Source organism: Mytilus galloprovincialis, chromosome 4, assembly GCF_965363235.1.
Source record: "Mytilus galloprovincialis chromosome 4, xbMytGall1.hap1.1, whole genome shotgun sequence".
Lineage (NCBI taxonomy): Eukaryota > Metazoa > Mollusca > Bivalvia > Mytilida > Mytilidae > Mytilus > Mytilus galloprovincialis.
Genome location: NC_134841.1, coordinates 8,917,654 through 8,931,276, shown reverse-complemented (window position 1 = coordinate 8,931,276; position 13,623 = coordinate 8,917,654). Strand labels below are relative to the sequence as shown.

Here is a 13,623-nt window from a genome sequence, read left to right as displayed (position 1 = left end):
TTGGAACTCTGGTTGATAGTTGTCTTATTGGTAGTATGTATTTTGTTAATATAATTACGGTGAAAGAATTGATGAAATTTACCCATTAGATGCCATTCGGTTTAATACTTCTTTTTGGGTCTTATCTAATTCACGGATCTTCTGCTTCACAGTTATCACCTTGAACAAAAATACAAGCTACGAGTACATTTACCATGAAAAATGTTTGGTCATTGTTTTTAAACTACAGGACGTCACGTCGAAGAAGAAAAAGTCGAAAATCATAATCAAGTCTACAATAAACTAGACATTGAGAATCACAAACCAAGAGTCTCCACTACAATGGAACACATCATTTACTCTTATAGAGTACAATATCTATACTAATGTCATGTTTATCACGTCCAGATATGTTGATAATTCTAATTTTAGGACCAGCAATAATAAAAAAAAATCTAATTAGTAGATGTTATTTTCAAAACACATGTAGATAGTCCTTGAACATAACTTTACCTTAAAATAAGTTAAAGGATTGTAACAGTGAATAATTAAAAATGTTACTACAGAGTTTTATGATTTATAACTCAAGTTTCTACACAGAGGAAATAAATGATACACAACTTCTCATAGTTCGAGTTATCATACCTTTTCTGTCATCTGGTTTTGCATATTCTTTATTTCCTAGGAACAAACAATAGTATTATAAGAAGAATTGAAATATAGTTTTTGTAAATGTAGATTGAATAAAAATAAGATAATAAGCATAGATCACACTGATGTTTTAGGGGGAACCTGATGTAAGGGAGATTGCACTGTTAAAAGTATTTGAAATATATTTTTGTGTTTAACCTAGTTGTTCAAATTTGATTATGACAATGATGAAGCAGCATTTAAGTAAGTTTGACTCTATCAAACAATTAATGACCTGTAGTAGTTTACTTCTATGTCATTTAGTCTCTGGTGAAGTTGTCTTATTGGCCATAATATCATAACTTGATATTGATATATATGAAAGGCTTCCGAAAAGTATGTATATAAGTGTTTTGGGAATGACATTTGACATCATACAGATCAAATATACGACGCTCGGGGAATTTATTTTATTGAAAAACAATGGATATGGTATTCAATGCAGTTAAGGTGTTTGCTTATTGTTTAAGGCCGTAAGATGACCTGTAGTTGTTATTCTAAAAATAACGACCAAACACTAGCAGGCACCTGTTGTCATTTTGAATATCAATGACTGTGAACATGTGATGTATATATCATATTTTAAAGTAAATCTGACATGTCATGGTACTATATGTAGCCTGCATGAACAAAATGGTTATAAGTTTTTGATTAAGTCTTAAATTTTGCACATCTCTGATAAGACATTTATACATTTCTTTTTCAAACTTTGTCATAAAAAAATCTTTTCATTTCCTTCATGAAATTGCTGGACAATCATATCTATTAACATGCAAAATCATAAACTTAAATGGAATTTGACTGTTGGGAATTTACAAAATCTTCATTATTTGGCTTACAGTCATAAAAAAAACAGATTTTTTAGACAAAATTCGTTTATTTTACAAAATCTCTTACAGTCTCTCTTTGCTATAAATTGTTTGATGCCAATAATAACTGAAGTGTACGTCGTGACTACAATTCCCTTCCCTTTTATGAATGTTACCTACCGCATTCGACTATTTCCCGGATTTGTTTTAACATAAGCAACACGATGGGTGCCACATGTGGAGCAGAATCTGCTTACCCTTCCGGAGCAACCCCAGTTTTTGGTTGGGTTCGTTTTGCTTATCTTTTAGTTTTCTATGTTGTGTCATGTGTACTCTTGTTTGTCTGCTAGTCCATTTCATTTTTAGCAATGGCGTTGTCAGTTTATTTATGAGTTTGACTGTCCCTCTGGTATCTTTCGTCCCTCTTTTATAAGGACAAAGACTATCATTCAGTATACGGGGAGGATAATTCTTAGGGAAAATTCTACATTCTTATACGTAAGGTTGGTTTCCATACCAAAGACTTAAAAAAAAATGTCTCTTTCAGAAGACGTTAAAAATCAATCATGTCAATGTTTTGACAGTCTATCACTATCTAAGAACTATTTTTGTACTACTTTAGGTTATGTGCTAATTTGTACTTGGATCGATTTTAAGATCATATAATCTATAATATGGCCTTATTTGTATAAAAAGGTCAAAGATATTCTCTCGTCAAGTGTACTGAAATGAAGTGTAATAATTGTAATATTTGATACTGTGTGGTATTGTTACACAAGCTTATTTATCTATTTACCCATCTTTTGTACCCTTAAATAATCTTACCTTTATTTGAATACAGCGAATAAGAAAGAACTCGTTAATAGACGTGTGCTATATTTTAAAATACCATTTTTTTAATCAATGATTTGAATGTTTCAACCTAATTTCCTTTATAACTTCTTCCGCTCGGTTTCATATATTGGGTTTCAACATATATGACTACAAAAAAGTAACTATTGGTTTTCCAAATATTATTCAAAAACCCAATTGTTGATTTAAATTGTTACCTTTTCCTGGAAATATTAACATACAAATTGTATTCAATATTTTATCTATTTCTATCGCGAATAAGATTTAAAGGGTTTTCAACATTGAACAGGAAATATCTGATAATAATATCATACTATGTTAATTGTTCAAATCATTTTGTTAACATAAAAAGTCTTTGCATATGTAAGAGACGAAAATCTGTTAGTCTTATTGTAACATTAAAATTGTTTGATTGGTTTTCTTTTTTAACCACTTAACATCAGGCTCATGCCACTAATATAATGGTTTTCGAAAATCCAAATAAAAAAAGGAAATAACCAAAGTATTCAATGTACCATATTTCTTTCACTTCAATTATATTTTGTCTGGTATCAAGTACAATAAAGGGATAAAGTATATCAGTGATTAATTGATTGTCCTAACTTCCTTTAATACATGCATATTGTCATACAATTTTGATAAAGCATACAATTCGAAATTAGTACAATTGATACATTATATTGGATGCACACACTGACAAAAAGATTATTACTTAGCATGATTAATGAATGTTAACAGTTCATATTGCAGTGCACAAATGTAATAATGGACAAAGTTATTTAAAGGGATAAAAAAATAGTTTATCAAATATAGTATGCACAATTTTGAAACAATTCTACTTTTTCAAAATATGACCAAAGACTTCTCAACAAATGTTGATGCAAACTGAAAAATGCATCGTTATTTAACATTTCCCCTTCACAATAGTACTAGTTCAGTGTCACTTGTATATTAATTAAAGTTTTTCATAACCAGAGTTGTTCACCGTCATTTTTCTTTCATGAGAATAGTCGGCCCAAATGTAAACCAGTTTCTTTCTGATATTTAATCTTCAATCATAATTAATTTTCCCATATACGTATGTTTTTTTTCTGACAGAGTAACCACCTATTTAAATTGAAAGTTTTTTTAAAAAAGTGACTGTCTAATGCAATGATTATCAATGTTCTGAAGGAATCTGCCGTCGTGTATTGTGTAATGAATACATGGAATGCTGGCTTCTCAATGGATATTCTTCACCTCCAGGTAACTATCATCTTTTATACTGAAACATAATGAAATAAATTAAGACATTAACATTTACTGTATCAAGTTTTGATTTTGAATTTTCAGTGTTGAATATGAATAAATCAGAGAACCTCCAAAAAAAGGAGTGAGACAAGGTGTATCAACAGAGCAGGTATCTCATGGGTTTAATGTATTACACAGCCTGCAATTCAAAAGTCACATCCAATATAATATAATACAAGCAGGAAGCTTATTTAACGTTGATGAAATACCCATGACGAACATGACTTGTAAAATTATGAGTATCTATGCCTTTAGTCATATTTATAGTTCAGATTTTCCAACTGTCTATGAAATCGCCATAACGAGTACTTGTCGTTTTGAAAGAGCTAAACTTTACTAAGGATCGATCCCCTTTTCGATCGATGAATTCAATCGAAAAGGGGATATTACCGTCGTTACATAAACACAAAAACGAATGTCATCAAATTATATTATTTAAAGATAATTCTAAAAACGAACAACAAATCGCAACTAAAATAGAAGTTAAAGCTCGGTGGTAAGAAGGAAAGAACAATCCATCTATGAATAATGTGAAATAGATACTTTAAACCAACATATCGATAACAAGTCTTGATCGGTGAAAATAGCATCAGATAGTAGTCCTGAGGGAGATGTTATTTGATAGACATGTATAAGTACTCAAATCTCATTCTTATTATCTCCATCAGGGGAAATGAAATAAATGGAAAGAACATATATTTGAAAAACAAAAATATTCAAAGATGTAGATAAAAGAATTCATTTTCATAAATTTACCTTAAAATTAATGTCCCATTTTCTTAACTTGTCGTCGCATTGCTTTTACTAATGTATGCATAACATAAACAAAAAGTAATGTATGATAGTTTATGGAAAATATTGAGTGATACAATGTCCATACTAGGGACTAAAATTTGTCGAAAATCAGATGATGCTAACTGTACCCCCGGACAAGAATTGGAAGATCTCTAAATGTCTACTTTTTAAGATTTCAACTTTATGCCTAGTTCACACATTCACGGACTTGACGTCGGATTAGCTACGGATACGATCCGGCATCATTCGTGGCAATCTGTATTAGTCCGTATTGTTGCCGTAGCCATACGTAGTACCACTTGTATATCCTTGACATTTTTTTAGCATGCGTAAAATTTGACCACGGATAAAACGACCGTAGTAGTTCCTTACTAAACCGTATAAAACCGTACTAATCCGGTATAGTCCCCATCAAAACCGTATTAATCCATTCTTATTCGTAGACCAGATCAATTTCTACGGCTAGTTTCGGAGAACTACGTATTAGTACGGTTGCACCACGCATTGGGAAAGATACAATACGATTTGTTACGAATGTGCCACGTAACGGCACGATTTTATTACGTTGCAATACGGATAGCTACATGTAGGTATCAGCCAGGGTTCTGAAAGTCTATTACGGTTTACTATGTTTTAACATGACAAAATACTTTTTTTTTTTTTTTTTTTTTTCAACTTTAAATATTTTATTTCATTCCTGGTTGTGAACAATGTCCCTTAGCGCTACAACAATGACGCTAAGGTTCCTCCCTGTGTTGTTAATTGCTAATAAAACCAGGGGATTTGATTAGCAAAATATATCTTATATTTATATCTTGTGTTAGTTGCATTTTACAAAGTATTCATACGAGCACACAATACATACATATTATTCAGTGATCCTATATATAAACAATCATATAAGAAAGAAATTATAAAAATAAAACCCAAAAAAGACGGATTTTTGTCCGTCATTTGTTTTGATTGTATAAAACTAGTTTAACCGAAAGTAAAATGATCAAGATGATCAAGCATGGTTGACCTCATGGCTTGACAAATAATTTCATGAAGTGGTGAGTAATTTATTGCAGTCATCAAGTCACTTATCAAATGTGTAAATTTTTAAACTTATAATAATCAAATATTTCTGGTAAGTAATAATGAAATATAATGAAGAGATCAAAGAAGGAGCTATTGACCCCTGATCTTGATTGATTTGTAAATTATTGATTGATTGATTCTTTGTTATTGAGATAATATAAATACTTCTGTCAGTATTTAAATTAGGTCTAATTCTCATAAAAAATAAATATAATCAAAGTTTTGATATTTTCCTCTGAAATTTTCTCAAAAATAGACTATCTGGATGATATAACATTTGTGTTTCAATTTCATTTTTTAGAACTGACAACATGTTCACAAATTTAGTTCTCTTTTCTGATAAATAAAAACATTTATAAATCACAAAACAAACCATTGTTATGATATGATTAAGTGGATTATATTCAATATCTTCAATTTTATATCCAAGTACAAGATTTTTAAGACAGAAGACATGTTGATCTATATTAAAATACATAAATATGTCATAAATTATTGACCAATAATTTTTTACCCATTTACATTCAAAGAAAAAATGATTATAGTTATCACATTTGGAACAAATCACACAATTTGGATTATCAGATATTTTCCAACGGTGCAAATTAAGATTAATTGCTGTAATATTATGCAGTAATTTCCATCTAAACATTTTCATTCTATTATCTTTTAAAAAATGGAATGTAAAAATAAGGTTCTTCTTTATAAAATAAGTAACGTTATCAAAAGTGAAATGATTTTTCCATACATAGAATCCTACTGGGAGCTCTTTATTAGATATTAAAATATTATATATTTCTTTGAATGAAATTTTGTCCAGATTGTAATACAATCCATTGCTATTCATCTTTATATCTTGTTGAAAATGAATTTTAGTATTTATAGATGTTTTACTCTTTAATTTTTCTTTCCAAATTTGGGTATAGCTTTACGTAAAATACATGTTTCTGCTATCCAATTTTGTTTCCTTTTAAGTTTGTCTAAGATTTTTTTTGAAATTTCTCCTTTATCGTCGATTATATCGTTTATAAAAATTATATCTTCTTCTATCCAATGTTTAAAATACAAACTTTTGCCTTGATTCTTAATATATTGATTTCCCCATATAACTTGTTTCCTGATATCTAAATAGTTCTCAGGTTTTTTTGTCTTTCCGCCACCATTTTTAATCCAGCTTTTTAAGATTTCTAAGTAAAAAGTAGGCAGGTTCTTTATGTTTTCTAATGATTTATGAGAACCCAGATTCATTTTAAATATGAGGTTTTTACCCCCAACTCACTGAAATAATAGGTTGGAATAATTTTCCAGTTTGCCCAAGTTTCATCTGTAAGCCTTTTAACCCAATTTATTTTCATTGCTTCAATGTAAGAATTTATATCTGTCATTTTTAACCCCCCTTCTAAATAATTTTTTCTTAGCACTGAGCCATATACCTTCAGTTTTGTTTCTATTGAGTTTGAGTCCTGAGAGCGATCCAAAGGTTTCAATTATATTAAGTGCATGCTTTATTTCATTTTTAGATTTTAAAAAAAGAGTTGTGTCATCTGCTAATTGTGAAATTTTTAGACTATGAGTTTTTTTATCAATTTTGATTTGTATTCCTTTTATATCATTAGAGTCTCTTATTCTGCAAGCAAGTAATTCAACTGATAAAACAAACAATAAAGCGCTTAAAGGACACCCTTGTCGAATTCCGCGCTCAATATTAAAGGTTTCTGAAATCCACCCGTTATTTAAGATACATCCTTTTATATCATAATATAGGGTTTTAATCCACTTCTGAAATGATTCATTAAACCCAAATTTCTTTAATGATTCCAGCATAAAATCCCATTCCAGTGAATCAAATGCTTTAGAAAAGTCAATAAATAATATAGCTCCTTCAATATTATAATTTTCAGAATAATCTATGATGTCTTGAATTTGACGCACATTGAATCCTATATAGCGATTTTTTATGTATCCATTTTGGTCTCTATGGATTATTAATGGTAAGATTTTCTTAAGTCTTTGTGCTAAAGTATATGTTATTAATTTCACATCTATATTTAATAAAGTTATTGGACGGTAGTTATCCAGGGACAAAGGGTCATTTTTCTTATAAATTAATGATATAATCCCAATCTTTTGGGTACTAGATAAAGATTCTTTATCATAACAAGTATTAGAAACTTTCAAAACTATGTTCTTCAGTTTTGGCCAAAATTGTCTGTAAAACTCTACAGTTAAACCGTCTTTCCCAGGTGTTTTATTTAGTTTCATTTTAAAAATGGAGGATGTTAACTCTTCTAGTGTTAATTTACCATCTACCTGTTTACTTTCAGAAGATGTCAAAGAATGATTTATCTTTGTTCCTTCAATATATGATTTTAAGATTTCAGTATCAGGGTTAGAGCTTTTGTATAGGACTTTGTAGTACTCTTTACTCATATCAAGAATTTCACTTTGATCTACAGTTACCTCCCCATTTTGGGACAATAACTTATTAATAGATTTTTTTGATTGCCTGTGTTTTTCTAAAGATAAAAAGAATTTTGTATTTTTTTCACCTTCTTCAACCCATTTGATTCTTGACCTAATTTGAGCCCCTTTTGCCTCTAATGAATATATATGGTCTAGTTCATTTTCTAATTGTTTAATTTCATTAGAAAGATTATTATTTGTATCCGTGGGTAATGTATCTAACCTTTCGTTTAAAGTTTTAATTTTGCTTTCCAGAACATTGATTTTATTTTTTCTTTCTTTGGCTTTCGATTTACAGTATTTAATTGTAGTATCTCTGGTATCAATTTTGAACAAGTCCCACTGAGTAAGAAGATTTTCATTATTAAATTTATTCTCATACTTATCAATCAATTTATTTATTATTTCTTGATATTGAAAGTCAGCTAATATACTATTATTCATTTTAAAGTAACCCTTTCCTCGATTACTTGAATAAATATCTAATTTTAAAGAAATAGCTTGGTGGTCTGTACTTGAAATTTGAGCTGGTCTAATGTCAGCTGATACTGTCAGCATGCGTACTTGTGAACTTATTATAAAAAAGTCAATTCTACTTGCCTCATTTGTTGATTTTTTTCTTTTCCAAGTGTATTGTTTTTTGGTTTTATTTAATAGCCTCCAAATGTCTATCAGTTTATTTGTTTTAATTACCTGTTTAAGATTATTTACTGGTTTTTTAAACTTTTTATGAAGATTTTGATTTTTTGTATCTAAACTAGATAAACGGTCGTTCATATCTCCTCCTACAATTAATGCACCAAGACTGTGCTCTTCAATCAAACCATGTACTTTTTTAAAGAATGTGTTCCTTGCGTGGACTTCATTTGGTGCATACAAGTTTAATAAAGTAAATATCTTATCTTGAATTTCCAAATTAATTAAAATTATTCTTCCTTCATTGTCACAAAATTCATTTATTATTTTAAAATCGAGTGTTTTGCGTATAAAGAAAGAAACGCCTCTTGAATTTGTTTTGCCTAGACTGTGGTGGTGTTTTCCATGAAATTCATTATTAATTTTCGTTATAATATCTTTTGAGAAATGGGTTTCTTGTGCCATTAAAATGTCACACTTTTGTTGTTGAAACCATGTGTATAGTCTAAAGCGTTTATCTTGCTTTGCTAACCCTTGACAATTTAATGAACAAATATGAAGATTTTTAATGTTCATAGTAGTTAGTTGTATTTATTATTATAGAAAACAGTTCTAAAAATCCATTTAAATGCCAACAGAAGTTTTGCTTATCGAGCTTGGTCATGACCTAGATATACACCAGGTTATTTATAGATCTATATATAGCATTGTGAAAGTTTAAATCTATTTTTAGTTTCATTACTGACTTTCCGAAAATCTCTCTTAATAGGTAATTGAAATGTACCGGATTTAGATAGTTTTGAAGTGTAATTATTTTTGTTTTTATGTTAAAATTGACACTTACGGTATTTATATAAAATATGCTACCTTCTACCTGGTAACAAATTTTCTTTTCTTTTTCAGATTCAACATCAAAGATTGATGTGTTGACCTTGTATGAGTTAACAACTACCTGAATTATTTTTACAGTCAACATGTGCATGATATGGAATGTAAACAAATGAATAATTCTAGGAGTATTTACATTTGAAACATCATATACAGGATTTACCTTGCAATATAGTGTGGATACATCATTATTTTGTGAAATTGATATTCTAACTGATATCGATTTTAACCATTTATGGAAATTTATGAATTGACATACTAGAAGAATGGACCTTGACAGAATATTAATCCCAAACTTAGAACTATAAAATTGAATTAGTTTACTGCCTAACTGAGATCCATATAAGTGAATTATATTGGACATATCAACAAAATCTTTTAAAGTGATGCTGATGCATTTACAGTTCATGAATGCCGTACCAGCTTCAAGCGACTTATTAACAATGTTTGTTTCTGATAGAGTTTTTATCTCTTTATTCAAAAGATTGTTTTTACAATCTAAACAGTCTTCATATAGACTTTTATCTGTATTTGAAATATTTACCATATTTTTAAATAACTCTTTACATGTACTTGTATTTAAATTTTTCTTCTTTGAATGTATTCTATCTGTTATATAGACATCACACTCACAAATTATGTTTATGTTAACATTATAGACACAGTCTATAGTTATAAGAAAAAGTAAACAAAAATATATATACAATTTGAATAAAATTAAAAACATATTTTATAGAAAGTATTTTTTGTTTTTTGATTTTTTGATAATTTTTTAGAGGAAATTAGGATTTAGTTTTTTTCACAGGTTCCTCTCTTGCATGCAGCTCATCAGTAGGGGTGGTTGCATTTTGTTTGTTGCGTGTTCTTGTCTCATCATTGGGTTTTTGAGAAGGTGTTAGAAAAGCTTCCTTTAAGAAGTGATCCATGCTTTGCTGATCACCAGAAGAACGGTGTTGTTTGTCTTTTTTTGTTTTTTGTCGTTTAGCTTTTCTAACCTGCCTCTTTTCGTCTGTAGAATTCGTATCAGATGCTTTCGGATTTTCTTTTAATTGATTGTTACTGTCCTGTTTCTCTCCTGTTTCACTTACAACATGTATTTGTTTGTTGAATGTAAATCTGTTTTTAGAATCCAACAGATCTGGTGATTGGTGTTTAGTATAATTTCTGTTTTCCTGATCATGCTGATGACTAGATTTGTTGTCGGAATCAGAATCAGATTCTGATTGGCTGTCTTCACTGGAGGAGACTGTATTTGCATTACAGTATTGGGCTGTATGGCCGGATTTGACACAAGTTTGACACAACCAGTCATTCGGACAAGTAGTGCAGTAATTAGATTTATGTCCACTGCCTCCACAAGTTCTGCTTACCCAGTCATTTGGACACTCAAAAAGTTTATGCCCCTCTTGCAGACATTTGTTGCATTTGACTGTTTTCTGAGTGTCTTCTTGGCCCTTGTGGAGAACTATAGCTCTATATTTACCAATAAGAAGAGTTTTTGGTAATGGTGTGGGGATGGGATCACAAATAGCAAAGCGATCACCGGTCTGACAGTTTGTTAGACGCCCATCAACTCTTAACCTCTCCCTATTTATTTTGTGTACAATACAGTTCTTCTCTTCTAATGCTCTTTGGATTTGTCCATCATCCGCTGAGCAGGGTATATTTTTTACTCTCACCCAAATGTTCGATGGATTTTCATTATTAGCTACCATAGGATTTCTGGCGTAAGTTTGAATAAGTTTCTTTCGAATGACAATACCATTAGTAAGCATTTTTTCCCTGTCCTCATGATTATCAAAGTACAACCTCCACATCCCCCTCACTCTTTGTAAACCTTTTAAGTGACTGGGGTCTACAAGGCATTCAACTGCTTTATATAGTTCGACATGCGTGAGATATTGATCTCTTGTGGGCTTACTAGAGCCAAATAAATCATCTTCCATTATGAAGATAGGTTTTACGTCACTTACTGACTGATCTTTTGAAGATGTATATTCGGAAGAGGCTATCTCAGCATACGTTTTAGTCTGGGTTTTTGGAATTGTCCCTCCGTCCGCCATATTGTATAATATTGTATAACAACAATCAGCAAAACTACACTGTTTTTACGATAAATAACTTCAATATGCACCTCAATTTGCACTCAACACTAGGGAAAATGTCTAATGAAGTCACATGAAATCAGAATTTAAAGAATTTCTACGTATAATATCAATATTTCTTTTGTTGTTCGAGGAGCTCTGGCCTACCGTGGTTATGGCAAGGGCGCGTTCGAATATCATGAAAATAACCTGACAAAATACAGAATACTGTGGATTCTTTTATTTTCATTGTTACAAATTTTCGTGGATTCCGGAAATCTTGAATTTTTGGATATTTGATTTCATGGTTCTGCCAAAGTCTGGATACAATTATTTTTCCTTGAACCTTCAAATTCGTGGTTCACCTGTACGCACGAGACCCACGAAACCACGAATATTGGTATCCAACGAAAAATAACAAATCCACAGTATTACGTCTGAAACGACGACAAACTGACATAAGGCTAGATTCTGTATAAATACAGGGTCCAGATACTTGGTGGCAGACGTAGAGGTGACAGGAGGCAGAATGTATGGTGGACTAGGGACTGATTTTCCTATCCATGGCCAGTTTGAGCCCCTCATGACTCAATTATGTGCGGAAAATTCAGCTACATTTAAGAACTTTGAAAGAATGGTCCTAAATATATTTCAAGAACTGCTACATGTTGTTGGTCCGAGGCTTACGAATAACACAACATAGTACATACAGACAGATAAATAATTTATTTAACAACAACGAAAACTAATCTACGATTAACTGCCATATTGGAATAATAAATAACAAGTAACTTATAGAAATGTGACAGTTTGTACTATTCCATTTCAAACTGTTCTCATTCGTACTAACCCTTACGTTTACCGTAGAAAACCGTTGTTTATCCGCAGAACATACGTCACGACACGTGTTGTTGCGTACTAAACCGTGTCATTTCCATATTTAACCGTGTCTTACCGTAAAAACCCGTATCACTCATGTCGCCAAAATGAACCCCTTCCTTCGTTATCCGTGGTAGTAACGTCAAACCCGTAGTCATACCGTTCTGCATCTGTATCGGATCCATATCAGACTACGGAAAATGCATTTCCGGGATCATCTGTGAGATATAATCCGTAGCAGATCCGGCAAGGTGATCCGTGAATGTGTGACCTAGGCATTACTTGCACTTAATATTTATCATACCTGATCGCCGAACTTCAATCTCCGTGCCGTCTCGTGGGTTCACCTGAATATTTTTTGCAAAATTTATAATGTACCTAAAATCAAAGTATTAAGTATTAGCTGAATTAAGTTATTTGTTATGTGCTTTGAACAATCAATATATTAAATATATAAAAAAAATAGTTCACTTACTGTTGATAAAACTGTAGAAAGTCTGAATAGAATTATAAAAATTATGTTCAGTGCGCGTTTAAGAACGGACTCTATTTTGACTTTTGAGATACTAAGAACTTGTGTTAAGTGTAAAGAATTTTAGAGGTCAACATGACTTTAAAACAGTTGGAATGTCCAGTGAGCGTTTAAGAACGGACTCTTTTTTTACTTTTGAGGTACTCAGAACTTGTTTTAAGTGTAAAGAATTTTAGATGTCAATATGACTTTTAAACAGTTGGAATGTCCAGTGCACGTTTCAGAACGGGCTCTATTTTGACATTTTTAGATACTAAGAACTTGTTTTAAGGGCATATGATACAGTTTTGATCCCATATTGAAATTTTGCTGACAGATGGACAGTTTACTCCCTTTTGAAATTACTTCGTCGTTTATGACGTTACCTGCTGTTTGTCTGACGTGAAAATATGTTCTCCCATATCTTACAACACTCAGTGCACTGATTCAAAATTTACAAATAAATCGTTTTAAACTTCGTTTATAGAAGAAAAAAAACCTTTATATCTAAAATTGAGAATGGAAATGGGGAATGTGCCAAAGAGATAACAACCCGACCATTGAAAAAAACAACAGCAGAAGGTCACTAACAGGTCTTCAATGTAGCGAGAAATTCCTGCACGCGGAGGCGTCCTTCAGCTGGCCACTAAACAAATATATACTAGTT

General features: G+C 31.1%; 1 protein-coding gene across 1 annotated transcript in view; it reads right to left on the bottom strand.

Moving 5' to 3' along the window:
• Nucleotides 1–2,112: 2,112 nt before the first annotated feature.
• The window catches only part of LOC143071298 (uncharacterized), a 31,600-nt gene continuing 20,089 nt past the window's right edge, over nucleotides 2,113–13,623 (bottom strand). Inside the window, exons 20-21 of the mRNA XM_076245524.1 lie at nucleotides 12,750–12,823; nucleotides 2,113–3,594 (exon numbers count right to left, since the gene is read on the bottom strand). Of these exons, the coding sequence (XP_076101639.1) occupies nucleotides 3,590–3,594; nucleotides 12,750–12,823 (79 nt within the window). The 3' untranslated portion in view covers nucleotides 2,113–3,589. The remainder of the gene's footprint in view (nucleotides 3,595–12,749; nucleotides 12,824–13,623) is intronic.